The sequence below is a fragment of the Numida meleagris genome, chromosome 2 (genome assembly GCF_002078875.1).
Source record: "Numida meleagris isolate 19003 breed g44 Domestic line chromosome 2, NumMel1.0, whole genome shotgun sequence".
NCBI lineage: Eukaryota > Metazoa > Chordata > Aves > Galliformes > Numididae > Numida > Numida meleagris.
Window position 1 is genome coordinate 84,154,324 of NC_034410.1, and position 19,550 is coordinate 84,173,873.

General features: G+C 37.3%; 1 protein-coding gene across 2 annotated transcripts in view; it reads right to left on the reverse strand.

The window, feature by feature from the left end:
• Positions 4,137 to 19,550, reverse strand: part of TERT (telomerase reverse transcriptase) — a 29,465-nt gene continuing 14,051 nt past the window's right edge. Inside the window, exons 7-17 of one of the 2 annotated variants that reach the window (XM_021388226.1) lie at positions 19,444 to 19,539; positions 17,782 to 17,817; positions 17,601 to 17,686; positions 15,701 to 15,814; positions 14,690 to 14,761; positions 12,135 to 12,320; positions 10,701 to 10,827; positions 10,307 to 10,368; positions 8,058 to 8,182; positions 7,755 to 7,892; positions 4,137 to 4,648 (exon numbers count right to left, since the gene is read on the reverse strand). In XM_021388226.1, coding sequence (XP_021243901.1) covers positions 4,545 to 4,648; positions 7,755 to 7,892; positions 8,058 to 8,182; positions 10,307 to 10,368; positions 10,701 to 10,827; positions 12,135 to 12,320; positions 14,690 to 14,761; positions 15,701 to 15,814; positions 17,601 to 17,686; positions 17,782 to 17,817; positions 19,444 to 19,539 — 1,146 coding nt within the window. In that variant the 3' untranslated portion in view covers positions 4,137 to 4,544. The remainder of the gene's footprint in view (positions 4,649 to 7,754; positions 7,893 to 8,057; positions 8,183 to 10,306; positions 10,369 to 10,700; positions 10,828 to 12,134; positions 12,321 to 14,689; positions 14,762 to 15,700; positions 15,815 to 17,600; positions 17,687 to 17,781; positions 17,818 to 19,443; positions 19,540 to 19,550) is intronic. The other variant, XM_021388227.1, reaches the window with a different exon arrangement.

The following is a 19,550-nucleotide window of genomic DNA, read 5'->3' on the forward strand; positions in this document are numbered from 1 at the left end:
TGGGAGATAAGGGATCCTTTTGCAGAGATACTTGAGCAACCAGTAGCCTCTGAAAAAATACTGGGAAAGTGTGGGAGGGTAAGGCATGACAAAGCCTTAGGTGGAGTAATTAAGAGAGCCAAGAAAGACGTAGGAAGTTTAAGAATGATGGACACAGTTTCAGTATTTAGCCTTGTGATAGGCTATGTATTAGTAGAGCTTTATGAGGGGTTACAGGGATTTGACCACAAGCTGAAGAAGAATGAGACCAACTCGAACTCCTCAATGACATGTTGCTTCTCTCCACAAAAACACACCACTTGTGGCTGACTATCTAGCAGTGTGGAAACAGTTTTGTCTTTAATTCCTTTGCAACAGCCTGAAGGGTCATACCAATCGAGGCTCCAAGGTGGCATGACCTTGACAAGATGATAACTAAGAGACATGACAGAAGGAGACAGGCCCACTTCAGAGATGAAAGCAATGGTGAGGGAGAGCTGCAAACACCCTTTCACAGCACTTGCTGGCATGGGTACTGACGGCCAATAGTACTTCTGTGAGGAAATCAACAGCAAACTATGAAGCCTAATGGAGAGAGCCATGCTGAGAGGAACCAGAAGCTCGTGAGACAGCTTTTGCTCAGACATTAACATTAATCCACTGTCAGTGGAGCCAGACCCTCCAGGGAAAACAACATTTCAAATCCAAATGCCCTTCCCAACTACACCAGCTCTCACTAGATGTGCCAGAAGCTTGATAATAACTAGTTCAACCTACTCACTCACTAAGGTTACTACTAAAAGCGCAAAGCAATACTACAAGCACTGCCTCACTGTCAGAGAGACAAGGTGTGCAGGAACAGGAAATAATTACTTGCTCTAATGGAAGAGTTGAAGAGATCTGACAACCCTTGTGTGCATGGCACTGACTCCTTCCTGCTCCTGGGCTCTTTAGCTTATCCCTGAATGTGCCCCTCACTCTTGTAGTCCTGGTTACACCAATAACAATACTGCTGCCTTTGACTGCTCAAGCCCTTCTTCCTGTTGTAATACTAAAATAGAAACAAAAATGCCAAAACATTTATTTTTTAAAATACTTCTGCAAACTACAGACTGGTTTTAGAAGGGTTAATTGCTAGAAGTGAGCTTAGGGGCATCAGATGATAAAACTGTAAAAAAAAAAAAGGGGGAAATTAGGCATATAACAGATAATTAACTACCCGTTACAATTTAAATTTGAAAGGTTATGAGCTAAAAAGACTTCCATAAAAAATGGTCCCAATAAAAACTGTTTCAATTTTGAGCATATATTCATATAAAAAAATAACTACATAAATAGAAATTTTAATTAAAGTGAACAATATATATAATACATATTTGATTACAGATAGATGTTCATTAAAATCATATATGCAGAATATATAATCAGGCTTAAGAATTTGGTCAGAGATATATCCGTAACAAAAATTGCAGCTAAATAATATAGACATATGCTGAGAAAAGAATTAAACTACAAGTAGATTTACAGACTTGAATCTTGTTGGATGTATCTTGAGTCACTGTCATGACACTCACAGACAGTGGAAATTTTGAACTTCCTGACTTCTGAGCTGCTCATTCTTGTTCCCCTAATGACAGACTTCATGGATCACTGGACATATGCTTCAGTCTGCAAAAGTAGGCAGAGGGAAGAGGCTTTTCAGTCCCAGTAACTACAGTTCACAGTAGGGAAACGCACAAGGTTAAGTTACTGTTTAGCTGAAGTAGGCATGCAGCAAGTCTGCTACACAACTCCTGCAGGAACACTGTCTTCCTGTTCTTGGTGTACTTCAGATGTGACCTCTATTGATATTCCTGGGCTAGAACTGTAGCCTCAAGAAAGAGGCTGTGAGTAGAAAGAATGAGAGCTAGACCAGCCAGTGTAACAGCACTTACCTTCTCCTAAACATTGAAACAATTTTAACATTCCCTTATCCACAGAGTCTCCTGAATTTTTTTCCCAGCTTTCCAGTGATTGCTGAAAACTCACATCATAGGTTCAGAATGCTCCTAAACAAATTATTTTAGTATTTCCAGCCCAAAGTTACTCAATCCACCGTGTTTCCTGTCAGCAGTTGCTGTTTAACATACTACCTTGCTACCAATTAAGTAGAAAATATTTTACTATCGTAATACATTGCACTATTTATTTTAAAACAGTTCATTACAGAAGTAGCTTTAAGGAATATTTCTACCTTCCCTTGAATGGTATGGGCCAATCATTTTAGCGCAATAAATCTATGCTACTGTTATGTTAAATCTGTTCCTTAAACATTTGTTCCCAGCATTTTCTCCACTAGTCCTGAGCTGTAGCAGCAAGTTTCCAGTACAGAGTGCCATATTTTCTTCAAATTTTCCAATTCTCCATTTGCAAGACACATACTAGTTTCAGCACTGCTTTCAGTGGCCTTCTTAAGTAGGCTATTTTAAAAAGAAAATGATTTCTGAGAAGTATTTGCAATTATTTACAAATAGCCCTCAGAAACAGCAACTACTGCTTTAAACTGATGACTTACCGAGTAGTTACAGGTAAAGGCAAGCACTGGCTCAGAGAATTGCAAGCATCACACTTTATGCATTTTTTCCAAAAGTACACTTTCAACTGATATACCGCCTTGTTAGTTTATATGCCACTTAGTCTGCTGTGGTACAGAGTAAAAATGGGCTAGTCCCAGCAAAACATGAAGCTTGCATTCCTTGCATTCTGCAAGTTACAGTATCCTGTGAAAGTAGAATAAAGAAGCAATGAAGTTAGAGACAAGACCCCAGTTGTTCTGAGCTCTAAGGTGGAAAAACATCCCAACCTCTTCTAGAAGGGAGAGTGCAGAAAGGCATTACAAACGTTCAGTCTATTACAATTATTAAAACATAAAAAAATAAAACAAGGTATGTCTCTTTCTCAGCACACATGGCAAAGTCTGCATTTAAAGGCTTTAGAAGCAAACATATTCATAACTACCATGCTCTTGGATGGAAGCAGAGAGGTTTTCTTCTGGTCCTCACAAACCCACCTCTTTCCAGTGCTTTTTAGAAACAGTGAATAATTCAGCACAGTTGCTGCTCCAGTTGTCTACCACAGTTTTCCAGGACATTCTTTTGATCACCCTGAAAGTTTGCCTTGAGATGGCTGTTCAGCACAGAACAGGGCCCATCCTCTCAGCATGGATTCACATCATAGGATCTTGGCTTGTGAGGTATTTTTCAGACTGCCCCAGACCCTATCCTGCTCAGTTCTTTCACAGCAGGCATGCTTATTCATTCTCAGGAAATGATTAGGCTCCCCCTCCTCAGGAGGTTCATCCAGAATACGGAGACCAGGACAAAATAAACATGCACTCATTCTTACTGCTGCCCACCAGCAAGGCCTTCTTCAACATGACACACAAAATGCATTGAGCCTGTGCATTAAGTGGTAAAGAATCAAAATTTATACCACCTGCAACTACACAAAATCTTATTAGTACAGCAAAAGACGAAAAGAGCAGCAGACAAGAAGGGACACATAGCTGAAGGAAGTCTGAGTGAGGAGTAGATAGCCACAGGAAGGAACAGCTCCCGCAGAAGTGCAGGAAGTTCTTACAGTGCTTAAGTCTCATCCTGCCAAGAGATTTTATTTATCCTAATAAAATAGCTCTACATAACAGCATTGCAAATTCAACGTGAGCCTAGAGAAAAAAAGACACATGGGCAGGCTTATCAGAGCAGTCATAGAGCAAAATTCAGTCCTGTACAACATGCCAACATAAGAGCTAAACAGTAGTTCAGTAATATTAAGGAGCAAAAGATAAGCCTAAATAAGGAACAGGAAAAGCAAATATACTAACCAGATTACTCTTCTATTATCTAATCAATAACTCTGGTTCCTCTTGGTTTTGTAGTTATAAATGCTTCACCATTGTTCTGTAAATCTCTATAAACTCTCAGAATATATTAAACATGTTAAACATACTCAGATTTGGCATACAAATTTTTGATTGTGTTCCCCAAAACAAAAAAATATTTTTCCCATACATCTTGCTAGGCACAGCCATGAAATGCACTTGCCCTGTACCAGTAAGTGCCTTTCAAGACACTGCCCAGTGTCTTGCTATAAAAATAAAGGTACTGGAGACACGTATGCATTATTGCAACTATGTAGACAATTTATTATAAAATTGTCCGCAAAAGAAAATCAAAGAACAGTTCTTCAGAAACAATACACAACAAAAATGTTGATCTGTTTATACAGATAGTTTAAATATGTCTTCATCAAAAAGACAGGAATTACTGAAGGAAATCAAGTCAAGTTCACAGGCTGTGCTTCAAACAGCCTTCAAACTTAGAGAAAAACACAAACATGAAGATGCAAACAAAACAGCCTACTCTTTTTAAGTCATTGTGTAGTACACCCCCCCCCCAAAAAAAAGAAACCTTTCATGTAAAGATGCTTTCAGTTCACTCTACCAAAATTAGCTACAGAGAAAAGTAATCTAAAAACTTAACATTTGTTTTTAAGCCTGGAAGGATTATGAAATAAACCTTCATCACTTAGTCCAGTATAGTTTTGAAATCTTGACAAAGAGATGGTTCCGTCACTGTCTTCAGTAGTTCCATAGTATCCTTTGAGATCTTCCCAAACAGATGCATCTTATCTACAAAAGCGTCAAAAGCAACATATTACTTACTGCAGGTAACTAACAATTTGTTCTTAGGCAAAACACTGGTAAGTCATGAAATCAACAGGAACTCAATGCAATAAAAAAGCTACAACACCCGGAATATGAGGATAAGAAGGCTATAGGAAAATATGCTGTTCTTCTGCCCTTAAACACAGCAGACAACTGCCAGTAACTAAAGAGATTAAAAATCATACGTTAAAACATTAACAAGCTATGGAAAACCAAGGAATACATTCCTCCTAGTATGTCCTCATAATACTGCTTGTATCTAAGACTTTTAAAAGTTTTTTGAAAACTACAAGACCAATTACTCAGTAACTATATCCACCAAAAAAGTTCTGTCAAAGCAGTGTCACTCCGAAAGACCCTAGTTTAAACAACACCGAGGACAAGGGACAGGTCCTTATCTAGCTGATGATATTTATCTACAGGAGGAAGGTATTCTCAAACTGTTTCTATACTCCTCTACTTTCAGATACAGCATCAAAGTAATCTATGCTTGGAAACGACATACACAAAAAGAGGAAAAAGAATTTAATGGAGAAAGCAGCTTTTGCTCTAATTGTGGCTACAGCAATCCTCCCCACTGTGCTCCCTTGTAAGGCTACCTGGAAAGACACCCTTAAGGGGTAAAACTTTGGAGGCTTAAGAAGATTTAAAAGCCTTGTTTAATTATTTATTTTTAAAAGGACATAACAGTTTTGAAACACAGAACGTCACTGAAGTCTATGGCCAACAGCATTAAAGACAATAAAAAGGACTTTTTAAAGATCAGAAAGAACATGTAAAATCCTAGCAACAGTTTAAGACTGTTACCTAAACAAGGTTGGTAAAACTGTCAATGGTGCAGAAAGGCAGAAGAGCTCGATAAACATTTGTTCTGTACTTGGAAAGGAGATAGATGGTGTATTTATATCTTATCATGATAAGGAAAGACTCTTGCTCCTTTCCCAACTGGTAATAATGGGAGGGATGTTAAACAGTAACTATGCTTTAAATACTTGACTCTGAAGAATGATTTTAACTTGTACTGACAAGCCACTGATGTTGATATTTAACAGGTTTCAGAACACTGGGAAAGACCTCCTCTCCAAAGCCCATGAGCTTGATATTGATTTCCAAGGAGAGTAACGGAAAAGCATGTGCAGAGACAGAAGTGAAAAATGAAGTTTATATCTATTTCAGTCAAACAACATGATCTCACAGGGGCAATAGTTTTTATATAGCTGATACAAGCTCCAAAATTACAACAAAAAATACAGTAGTTAAGTCAACACAGGTGCTACTACCAGTCTTAGTTATCTCTATGCTACAGATCACTGTGCCATACAGATATACAAAGCTAGCTTTGCTGTAGAGGAACACACCTGAGTACCAACAGCTGTGATGTTACCGCTTCTCTGACATCCACGCATACTGATTTCCAGAAGCATGACAGAACTTAAAATACAGCATTCAAAATCAGCTCTAGTATTTTAACACTGTGCTCGGCTCAGAATGTCTCTACAACATGATGTTCTGATTACAATAACATTACCCAGGAATAATCTGATGCAGGTGAAATAAAAATATAAGTCTGAGTAGAAAGCTATCTGCCAGTCTCTTCAAATGGATTTTCAGTGAGTTCCTGCAGGAACAGGATCTTCAGTATCTTAACAAGTTCCTTTGGAAGAGAATTCAAATTTTAAAAATGTGGATATTCAGGTGACTGAAAATTATTCTTTACCTATGATCAGAGGTCTCAGACACGGAGATAAAGACATATGTCCACACCAAGGTTATGCTACACCTTGTCTCTACAGATCACACAATATCTTTGCACAGCTTTACGGTACTAGAACATTGATGCCTCAGTCTTCCCTCCTGCTCAGAACCTAGGTGCTTTGTGCACCTGGTACATTCTGAATTCTTTTTCAAAAAAACAAATTTGCAACAGTTTTAAAAACTTCAATCCACTCTTAAAGAAAGGCAAGTGGGGAGCAAATATACATGTGATCAAAGCACTGCTCAAATTGCAGTTACTGGTAAGTATTTAAGACAAGCTGATCCCCAAACAGCAACCCTCCTGGAAAATTAGCCAGTAGCTCTACAAAACTACAAAAGCGTTTCACCAAGTAGCATATAGACTGCTGCAGATTAGAAGGTGGAACAAAGATGCTGGAAGAACAGGTAAAACTCCAGGTGGCTATAAGCAAACAGATTTCTCAGAGATGGCATCTAAGCTACCCAGGCTTCAGTGATCTGTTGACTGATCACAGCAGTAGCTTCAATATTAAAAGTTTCATAGTAAAAACAACTCACAAGCTGCTAACTGTTTAGTTAGCTATTAGGCAAAAAAATCTCTCAACTCTTGGTCTTCCAGCAGCACACTTGAAGTCTCAGATGTTTCCAAAAGAAACACAGCCTTGTAGACAAGAACAGAGTTGTTTTGACATTATGGATGCGAAGAACAGGTTCTGTGTTGGAGAGTATAAGATTTACAGAAGAACTGCTGGAAATTACTCTTTAATGAATACCATCGGACATTTAAACCTTTTGTGCTCTGCCTTCACAATACTCAGGAAGTACATTAATAGTGCTCCTCAGGAATTTAGGAAACAAGGTCATTCAGTTTCTGCAAGGGCAATCAAGAATTGATGGTGATTGATGAGCTTTTCCTTCTTGGGCTAGGATCTTCAGTTCTGCTCCCAAGAAGACATTTCCATAGCCCTTAGAAACAAGCCTACTGCAATCTCAGCCCTTCATTTGTTTCCTATAAATGCTCAAGTGTCTTCTTTGTCACAGCGTACCAAGAAAAATAAGACTGTGTGCCTTCAGGCTTTGCCTCAGGCCTTTGATACAGGAAGGAAATGCACACTTTTACAAACAGAACTGCTCTTTTTTCAGGACATTGTGCCTCAGCACAGGTACCAGAGGAAGCCTGTGATACCATTTTAATTTGCCTACTTAATTTATTTAAGAACAGAAAGCTTGTCACTGTACATTTTAGAACAACACTGTATGATAAAAAAGCTTAGACATTAGATTGCAAGATTTTATTACGACCATATTTAAACTGTAAAAGTAATTGAATACTTACAGACTTTAAGGGGCTTAAGTAAGCATTTGTAAATAACTTTGTGGCTGGACAGTTTGACAATGAAGGCATGGTAGCAGAGCCATTCTGCTGCCTCAAAAGGGAACATGCCAGATGCATCTTTGCTACCTAAAGAAACCCCTAGAGACAGAACAAGAAGATACTGAAAATTACATGTATTCAGAAGTACAACTGACCCTTCCCACTTCTTTCCATAAAACCAAAAGGGCTACACATTCAAGACTATTTATTTATCTTAAAAAGTAAACAAAAAAATGCTACTTCACTGCTACTAGCACACTATACCTGGATTTTTAAATTTCAGGATAAAATAGCAGCATGAAGCAGTATCGGAGATTATCCTTAGGAAGAAATAAGGATTATTCCTAACTTTCTGGTTGAATGGAAGCTGAAGAACACAGGCATGGAACCTGTTAGAATAAAAAACAACAGCCTATTTAATCACAACCCATCTGCTATTTCAAGTGAAATTATGATTATGTACCTTAGGCACTACACCACATTTAAAAGCACCAAACAGCCTTTAGCCAAATAAACACTGTTAACATGAGAGACCTCTCCTATATACAAATTTCTGCAGTGTCAGGCTTAAGATGTTTCTTTGTAAATTCTGTGCTGAAACAAGAGGTTGAAGTCATCTCCCTCAGTAACAGAATTCTCTTCTGAGTACAATGAATGTCTTGTGAGGAGGAAAAGTTATATTCTCACCCTCATCAATCTCACATCACAAACCACTGGGCCAGAAAACACGCATAAGAGGGAGAGAGGAAGGGGAGGGAAATACAAACAAAAACAAACTCAACAACAGCAAATCTTGTTCTTTGGGAAAACAGACTTCCAAATGATGTAGTATCCCACAGACCAGGATCCTCACTCTTTTATCTATCTGGAATTCAGTTCTATGGAAATTAATTGTATTGTATGCTCCCTTACACCATACCTTGGACATAAAAGCTGATCTACAGGCTTTTTTCCTTTGCTTCCAGCTCTAAAAATACAACCCTGACTATGCTGAATATATTGAATATATACAGCATTGATTTTTTTTTTTGTAATTCTTTGACAATGCAATACTCAGTTTACTAAACTAACACAGCAAAAATATAATTACTTCAAGAAATTCTAAAATACTTAGAATTTGAAGTATTTACTTTAAAATGTTTAAAGGATAAAAAAAATTACTGCACTGGGTCACAGAGTTTTGACTGAAATCAACTTGACATGCTGTTAGTATGGCGGAAGACTTTGTAAAGGTATTTTAATATAATGTTATAGTGATGTTTTGTTAGTTGAAGTGTCACTATAACAGCAGACAGAAGTAACTCTAATCAATTGGGTCCATCATTACAGAAAATCACGAGTCAGTCACAAAAAAACTATTTAAAAGCTTTTAAGGTATCAGTGCTACCAGTAGACAAGTCCAGTTACCCTTCTTGGATAATGATACAGAGAATGATACAGGTGAGTTGATGCAGAACAAGCTGCATCAACTGCACTTCTTAAATTAGAAAAAAACTTCAAGTGTCACTTCCGAAGGAGAAGTCTAGCAAAATAGTAATACCTGATGTTTCCATATTTACAGAGACCTCTTATGCTCTTTTTGTGCTAAAACAATGAACAACATAAAATCTTCATGGATTATCTCTTTAGTCACAAATCAGCAAATAAGAAACCGACCTTTTCCTTGTCTGGCATTCAGAAGCTGATAACAGGCTTAATAAACTCAACAAGAAAACAATATCAACACAAGTCTATTATCTTCTTTTGTCATCACTGAGGTTGTGCTGAACAGAAAAATACTTCTTAGAGCAAAACGATCCTATGGTAATAACAAAAGCAACCACCAAAAATTATGAAAAAAGGGATTTTAGACCTGTGAAGCAGAGTACTACTCGATCTTTATGCTACTCTTTAGACCTGAGATCTTCCTGTTTTACTCAGTACAGCCAATCATCCAAAGTTTCGGCACAGTTTACTTTTTTCTCCCAGCCTCCTTATCAGCCCTGATTTCTTTCCCTTCATCCTTGTTCAAAGTGCTTACTTCCTCTGCTGGTCAAGAAAAGCTCACAAAAGTTTTAGTAACATTTTTACCAGTTAAGAAGCAATTAAGACATTATCAGCAGCTAAGAAACCTGAGTTAACTTGGAAGAATGAAACCCCACTTAATGCAAAGCTATACAGGTCAAAGTTCTATACGATTTTAATAGATACAAAGTTCTAAATATAACCTCAATATAAACTGCTTCTCACTGCTCCTAGAGCAAAACAAACTGCTCTTCTTGACGTCAGCTGTAAACACACAGGGATATTGAACATTAATTTTGCAAAGCGTCATTTAAACACACATACTAACACAATCCTCTATCCTGAATCTAATATTATGCAAAAAACATTCTTAAGACACAATTATGTGACTTACTACTGACATTTAACAGTGCACACGTTTACAGCATGTATTTTGCTAAGCAATAGCTGCCGTGTGTCAAGACAGTGTCATGGAACGTTCAGAGTTACTGCAAGAGGCAGCGACCTACCTGTAAGCCTGAAGTAAAAATATCTTGTAGATGTTAATTAGAACTGTTTTAAGGCTGTTAATCTGGAACAGAACAGAAACAGAACCACAAGAATATTTTTGCTTTACCATATCATTTGTATGAGTTCAACAGCAAAAGATTATTTAGAGAACTAGAGAAAAAAACATTTTATACTACACTTCCATTATTTCTATTATGTACCTGAGCTATGATAGGCTCAGAACAGAAGGCTCAGTTCTGGAAGATGCTGACACCCCACATTTAAATCGATGCCAAGATTTCAAAGTTAAGTGTATAACCTTTCCAAATAATCTCTTACTTTAGTGCTAAATGCTGCTTAATGCTGTTTATCACTAATGAAAATATTTAGAAACACCCATTTCCATACTCCCACCTTTAAATCAAGAAGCAAAGGATGGCATTTCAGTTTGAGGACTGCAGTCAATTTGCATTTCATGTTTCTCCCAGCTATTCTACTTGAATTGAAGGAAAGACTTGATCTGATAGAAGTAAAGGCATAACTAGAAAAAAAAAGAAAATTATCAGACTCCATGGGCTAATAGAATGAATTAAATTCTGTGAAGTAAGGCTCATTTAACTTCTCATCTTACAGAAACCATCTCCAAATCAATAAGCCAAGAACAAAAAGATGACTATAACAAAATCCAAACTAGAAACCAACTGGACATTGTGGCATTAAGGCTGTTGTCTAGGGAAGTACTTCAGAACCTTAGAGCAGAATAATTTCCTGTTACTTAAAACACCACCACCACCAACAACCTTTAAACTGACTTCAGCAATAACCAAGTTGTACTCCATGATCCATGAAAGCAGGAGCTTAGTTTACCTTGGCCCAACAACATCAGTGCTGCAATTACTTAAGTCACTCTTATATGAAGCAAGGAGATCCCACCCATAACAAACATCTTCAGAACTCTGTTCAGTGCCTCCCAGACCATGAGCACCAATGTCACCAGCAACATAAACTGTTTCTTCTGTAGTTAAAAAAGTCAAGTCACACATTCCTTTTCCTCATGTCTTATTAATCGACTAAACTTTTCTTTTTTACAAGACTGCTGAAGAACTTCATCATTCTGGCAACGCAAAACCTTCTCCTAACGTCTCACTTGAATGTATTCACAGGCTGTTATGGACAAAACTACAATATTATCCTTCAGTTTAAAAAAATTATTTTTCATTAATCTTTGAGAAATGTCTTATACCATCTCTAGGAGTTCCTTTAAAGTGTCTATAAAGATTTTCAGCAGGATACATTCTGAATTTTATGCTGCTTCAGTCCAACTGCTCCTTGCGTGCACCCGCGTTGCTGGTTTAAAGGCAGGTTACTTCTTCCCCATGCTAACATCTGAAGTACATCAGAGGAAACACCTCTGGAACTTAAAGGACTACTAGTCCCTCTAGAGTATAGAAAATTAATTCCAATCTGTATTTTTGCAATACTGCTTCTTGTAGAAAGCTGCATACAACACAAATCCAGAATAATGAATGTACTTCATTTCTACTATGTAATTGTGAAAGAAGTTATACTGAGGTGATCAAATAAAATTTCTCAGGAAGCATGTAGTCACCACATGGTAAACGGGATAAAAATGTATGTGCCTTCCACCAGGACGGAATGAAGAAAGGAGCAGACTTTTTTTTAAAACTTTTTTTTAAAACTTTTTTTTAAGTTTAAATTGCTGTATAAGAAACAGAATTGTAAAAATGTATTTTGCAGTTAATTCAACTATACTATTCACAAGGCACTCTTTTTTCACACTGTGTGTGATATACTGTAAAGCTTATGCTGGAATATACAACCATTTACCTGGAGTAATCACAATAAACCTCAAGAGTCTGCACATCCAATAATAAGCCACACCATGAGATCAAACGACAATCTGGCAGCTGTTTGAACTTGGAACATCCCGGGATATCATCAACAGGAAAATTCACCACTGTCTTCTTGGCATTTATTAAAAAGCCATACTCAGGAATACCTGCTGCTATAGTCCTAAAACAGATAAAAACGGTTAGCCTAAGCACCTCCCCCAAAAACAGGAGAAAAAAACAAACAAATAATAGCCCCATCATGCTACATGATGCATATAACTTTGCATAAAAGGTCAGAAACCCAACAGTAAAGAGAAACACAGCCAGCTCTTAAGGTTAATGAATACAAATAGAAATATACAAAACTGAAGTCACTGCAAGTAAATGAACAAAAAGCTTAGTGGAGAAGAAAAGCTTTAACAGGTCAATGCCAGTGGAAAACTTAGTATTTTAAATACTTGAGACCAGCTGCATAAATCACACTCACAGAAATCACTAGAAAAAGACAGATGAAGAATTATTGTTTCTGAAAGTTCATGAAAACAAGGATAATCTAGATACCAGGAAATTCATTTATCTGGTGAAATATCTTGAACTTTCTTCAACATGGTTTTCCCTAAGTATCTCTTTATTGCCAGTAGGCCTGCTGATTACCTACCACACATTGGGTCAGCAGTATCATCTCATGGACAAGCAGCAGTTTGTCTTATTTGGTGATTTATTCATGTGCAGGCTTCATGCTTTTAAAAGGGGAAAGGAAGAGGTAGACTCTTATTGTTGGGAAGTAATAGTCATAACATTGTCTCCTCAGAATGAATTTCTTGAGTCCCTCACTTCTAATACTACATTAGAAAAACTGCCACCGCTTCCTTTGTTGCAGGGAGTTCACAGGACCTACAAGTAGATGCAGAAAGAGGATCTTCCATAGAAGAGGCTACTCATCTTCAGAAAACCAACACAGCTTGAGAAGAAGCTGATGCATAACATGCAAGTAGGAGAATATCTGCAGTACTAACGTGAGTGATACTACACTGAAAAGCAATTACAGAGATTAATGGTTTGGAGGCATCCCTAGCCTATGGGTTCAACTTATTTCCAGAAATACAGATCCACATGTCCCCAGAGCCTTTTGCTCTGAAACGGAACTGAGAACTAATGAAATGTTTGAAGCACACCATTTCACTACTTAGGACAATTAGTGCTTCAAACTGTACTTAACTGACTTCCCCATCACCTTGTAGGGTCACAACAGAGGTGTACCTTTCTGGCTATGAAAAGCATGATGCAACTGACTGCACTGCAGATGTTAAGATTTCCTTCAAGACCACTCCACTGGATCCTTTAACAAAAGAGCGCTCACATCAGAACAAGTCTCCTTGGATACTGACTGTATGTTCAGACTCACAGTAACCAATAATAACTTAGGCGGCCTATTTTTTTTTTTAAAGGTAGTTTTGCAGCACTCTAAAGAATTATTGTTTGAAAACTTCAAACTATTGTTTGAAGTTGCACGCTGCCATGCTATCAGCATCTTCAAACACTCACCCCAAAATATTAATGATACAAAATTCTTAGCAATATAGCAATACAGTTGCATTCTGTCAACGGTTTACGGGCGTTAGGCCCGATTCCGTGACAAAGGGGACCGAGGACCCACGGGCCCACGTCCCGGGAAAAGGGGAAAGGGGAAAAGGGTAGGGAGATGGCCCTGAGAGCAAAGAACAGCGGCAACAATCTGAGGAGAAATAAACTAATTTACTAAATAAAATATCGGAATGCAAAACAACACACTATAATACAATATAATTACAATTTAAGCTGATAAATCCAATACAGAGAGAGAGAATGTCCCAAAATCAAGGTAGGCCTTACTCTACTACCGATGATAAGACGGCTGGAGAGCGAGGTGCTGCCAAGACAAGAGACGGCGGAAAAAGGGATGAGGTCTTGTGATCTGCAAGTTTTTGTACTGTGAGCTTTTATCTTTTCCCTCCAGCTGGAAAATGGTAACAAAGGAGCAAAGTGCCGTGGGGAATGTCCTTCTCTTCTGAGAACCAGGTACATTCACTACATGATGTTATGATGTGGAGTACCAATAACCGAAAATCATAAAACCATGACACATTCTTTCCCCAGGAATAGCAAGTAGCAGCAGGTCTGCTCAATAAAAACTATTTCAAGGATGCAACTAAAACACCTTGAAAATTGGAGGGAAAATAGTTATAAAAGAAAACTGCTAGCTTCTTTGGCTTGGTCTACATTACTCTTTGCTGCCAGAAGTATAAAGGTCAGGAGGTAGGTCCAGAATTTAACCCTAAGGAGGAATCTCTGATCATTTGAGCTGCAACAGTTTTTTAGTTCATAGTCAAGAATGAAGCTGTTAAGATCTTCCTAGGTACAGGCTACCAGCAATGCCTCCAACTATCCCTTGATTATTAATTCATAAAATCAAACACATCTACATGTTCATGGATGTATAAAGGAGATCACAGTGAATGACCTAAAAGGTGCTAATGCTTATTACTATAAAGAATATTTTTAATACCATACCTTAGAAAAGTCCTTGCCTGCATTAAGTGTGGTGTAACCAGCAAAAAGTCATCAATAAGACGTATTAGGACTCTGTAACCAAGAATAAAATGTCATTAAAGTTTTGGATACATAATCCTTTCAATCTTTGTCATACTCTTCAAAACAATAATTTCCCCATTTTAATTCACAAGAAAGTAGAGGCTAACGTAGTTGCCATATCAGGTCTCATGAAGAAATTCTCAATTCTGCTTTTTCCTTTAAAAGTAAGTGGGGAGAACAAAAAAAAAGCAAAGTAGCTGGCTACATGAAACATGCAAGCAGTTTCCAGCACACAAGCTGCTCCACACTAGCTTCTTGGATGTAGCGTTTCTTACCTTTCCAAGGGAGACTTTGCAGCATCCTAGAGCACAACGCAGAGAAAAGAGTGGACTGATGCACTTACCCAGAGTACTTCTACACACCTCTTTTACCTTGCTTTGGACAAAATTCACAGGAATGGAGAGAGATGTGAACAGGGGCGAGCTTCAGGGGACTCACCAATGCCTAGCTCATGGCTAAGGATCTGAGATTCACCTGGGTATCAGTTCATAGGGAAGTAAAAAGGATGCTGTATTTCTTATTGTTAATGAAGAAACAGAGTTTTCTCCACGCAAACCTTCAGCAAAGCTCCTAAGAACCAAGCACATGTAGGGCTTGGAAGATGTTAGAAGACCTGTGAGGCTCATAGTACAAGAACCAACATGCTTTTAAAGCATCCGTAAATACTGTACTCTTTGTAAGAAGTTGTCCACACTAATGTCTAGGAAAACTCTTTATCTGTTTTCCTCCCAGTCATATGACAAATAAGGAAATTCCCTCCAAAACAGTTACAGTGACACTAAATCTGCAGAGATCTTTGAGTTCACTGTGCTTCTGCTGGAGAGCTGAAAACTCTTGAAATTCAAAATTAAACATAAGAGAAGACATCTATATATGCACTATACAATACTATAACAGAGTACACAACAAAAAGCACCCAAATCTTCCTACCCATCCTTCTGGATTCCACAGAGCAATTTATTTTCCATGTCTCCGTAGCATAAGCTGCAAAGTAAGGTTGACAGAATGGAACCCTGCGGGATTCCAGAGCACTGTACATAGTACCTAGAAAAAGAATAAAAATAAAAATAAAAACACGCAACAAGATTACAGTAGTCATTAAACATATACTTAAAAACATCAAGTATAACATATAAGTTTCAGTAGTAAGAAAGCTGAAAGTCCCCTCGTTAACCTTACCTCAACTCCTTTCCTCAAAGAATCTAGACATGGCTCCAAAAAAATTTTTCCCTTGCTGAACTTAAAACAGAACACACTAAAGCACATCTTCCTTTCTTATTAAGAAACTCTAGTAGACAACTGCCATTAAATGAATTGAATTTATAATTGATATCAATCCACAATGCCTTTTTCCTTTACAAAAGAAGCTGCAGAGCCACATTTCATCTAAGCTTTGTAATTCTGTTATGTCTAGCACTGCTTTACAACAAGTGTTCTTCTACAAGAAATGTAAAGTTCACGATTCATCTTTCAAACGATACAATTATTAATTATCATCCAAACAATTCCCAGCAAGTACTCACTAAAAATTCATACACTGAAGCTCACAATGTTCATCTACAGCTGGAACTGAATTCAGGTAGATTCTGAAATTGAGAAATTCTAACTTTTCTCATAAGCAGCAAACATTCACATTAAATTCAAATATAAAATTCACCAGTATCAAATCCCACTGAGTTTTCTTAAAGCATTTGTTCCCGACACACAAGCCAGAGTAGAAGCGTTTAACTTTATGAAATAACTTAAATCAGGCCATTTGATGTGCTTATTATAGCATCATAGAATGGCTACGATATTCTTCATTTATGATATCACAGCATGATATGGTCAAGCAATACATCTCCTTGTTTGTTTTGTTGGTTTTTTTTTTGTTGTTGTTTGTTTGTTTTAAACAAGTAAATACTACTCTTTACTTTTACGGAAATTCTTCACCAATGCCTGCTAAGGAACATGATACTATTTTCTACAATCCAGCTATTTTTTTTTAAATGACCTCTACTGCAAACTGCAGTTATTTCCTCACTTAACTGTTCTGACAGTAAATGCTAGAAAGCCCCACAAATGCTCTTCCATTTGCCTCCTTGAAAGCTGTTTTCCCCTCTCACCGCCCAGTGATTTTAACTACAGTAAAATAAAGTTAGCCTCTCAACAGCAAGAGCCTAGTTATTCTAAGAGACCTCACTCTGAATTCAGAAAGACCATATTAATATGTGGTTTCTAGACTAGGTACATATGTGCCACCTAGAGGCAAAAACGAAATAGCAGACCAGTACTTCTAGCAATGCAAGAAATTTTCATTTCATCCTCCTCTGTAAAAACAGATTCCTAATTTTGGAGACACCAGTCATTTTAATTCTTAATGTTATAACTTCATATTTTTATTGCAACTTGCCAAAGACCAAGGCCATGCAGAAAAGGCTTCATTTGTACTACAGACTAACACGGCTTTAGCATGATCGCTTAGACGCCCCTTGCTTCTGTGGTCACCTCTGTAGATTTCAGCATTCTTTTGAACTACATCTTTAGCTTTAAATGAAGGTTATGTATCAAGAGAATGAAGCAGTCTGTGCATAATTAGCATCATCTGCGTGGGAAATAAATTTTAAAATTTTTAATTTTTCAAAGGTAAATGGATCCAAACACTTCAGCTTTTTATAAAGCATAAATTAAATTTCAAAATAGATTTCAAATGAACATGAAATAAAATTCTTTAGGAGACATCTAACAGAAATTCTCTGAGCCAATAAAGGCACCTTGTTCAGCAGAAAAACAAACACAAACCAACCAAATTAAAAAAATCCACACTTCACAAATTTATTTTATTTTTTACCTGCGCCCAATCTCCAGGATGTTATTATGTAACATTTGAAGAAAGAAAGTAAACAGGGTGGAACTGTTCTCATTAAAAGTTAAGCACTAGAAATGGGACAAAACAAAACCAAAATTGTACTTTAGAAATGTGCTGAAACTAAAAAGTATAGTATAAACTGAAAATGTACGTATTAGCTTACCTGAAGAATTAGACTGTAACAGTTTAGTAAAAATCTCTAAGGTAAGAAACAAAGCAAACATCTAAAATTAAAATCTGAATATACACTCTAAAAAGCAACTGTCAGCCAACAAATGAGCGATGGAGTTGGCTTGGTTTTTTTTAGGTTTTACATCAGGAAAAAACTGTTCTGATTAGTGTTACGTTTGGAAAATTGTATATTATATTAATAAATATAAAACGCTTTTAAAAGTGCTTAAATATTATACTGGCTTACCACAGTTTATGATACCTCCCTGTTGTGGTCACGTTCTACCCTTTCTAACTCATATGTTCTTTACTATTCTGCAAGTATAGATAACACTCCCTTGCCAGTTCTGCTACAAAATACATCTCTCTCCCCACGTTACCAGTGACTCCATGCACAAGAGCCTACACAATTGTATTAAGTCTTTTGTGGTAAAAACATGCAATAGAAGTTTCATTTAGAGCGGTGGAAGATACCTGTCTGGTCATCTGTGGCTCATGATTTTGTACGTTCTTATCATGGAACACCATGATGCCAAGGAATAGAATGTATTTGGAAACTGACTGGGTACATCACCTACCTCTACACTCTTTCTCTGTCATGCTCCTTTTACTGAAGTAAGTCTTAAGAACAACCATTATTTGGAATTAATACAGTTCTCTGAAGCATGGGAGTTAAGCAACAGAAGGGGGCTTGCTCCTTGTTACAGCACTAGCTGGAACAAATATAAAATTTATATAATTTTCATCCATTTTCTAACTTAGAAAGCAAGGAATCTCTTCAAACAAACAAACAAACAAGTTGATCTTGTTTTGTACTGCACTAACTCCTGCAAAGAAAAGTTTATTCTTAGCAACCTTGGCAGGAGATCATTAAAATAAGCTGATTTTTTTCAAGTCATTTTTCTATTAAGTGAAGTTTGCTATTGCAAATGTTGTATCTATTTCCCTACTTACTTAGCTTAGAATACACTTTTCACATTCTTAGTTTTGTACATTTTAGACTTAGAGCATGTCCAAGCACGTCTTTACTTCACTTGAAAACTGTTACAATAAATAATGGAATTCATTAGGAAAGGGGAAAAAAAAAACAACAACCAACAACAGTGGTTCAAATGAAAGTTTAAGACTACCAATAAGAAAATCTGGGAGAAGTCTAGAATGATGTCTTGCCAGAGTTCTTGCCTGAGGCACTACTTCCTCTGAAAGCCTGCTAGAAACACGAGGTAAGAGATGACAAACATCTATCTAAGGAAGGTGCTGTGTAGTGACATGTGGTGTCACCATATAATACATACATTCATTTAAAAACAAACAAACACACATAAAACCCATGAATCTTTATCTACTTATGTAGCTTTCTCTTACAGTTGAGAAGAACCCTCCTAATTTGGGGAGGAATGACTCAAACTAAAAGAGGGGAGATTTAGACTGGATATAAGGAAGAAGTTTTTTTTACAGTAAGGGTGGTGAGGCACTGGCACAGGTTGCCCAGAGAGGTGGCGGATACCCCACCCCTGGAGACATGCAAGGTCAGGCTGGGCAGGGCTCTAAGCACCCTGATCTGCTGCAGGTGTCCCTGTTCGCTGCAGGGGAGTTGCACTAGATCTCCTTTTAGGGTGTCTTCCAACTCAAATGATTCTAAGATCTTATTTACCTGTTCAACTACTATTGCATTTCGTAATGAGGTTCTCTCTTGAAGCTTGGACACAAACTGCTTCATGTCTGGAATAAAATCCTCAAAAGTAGAAACCTGTATATTAA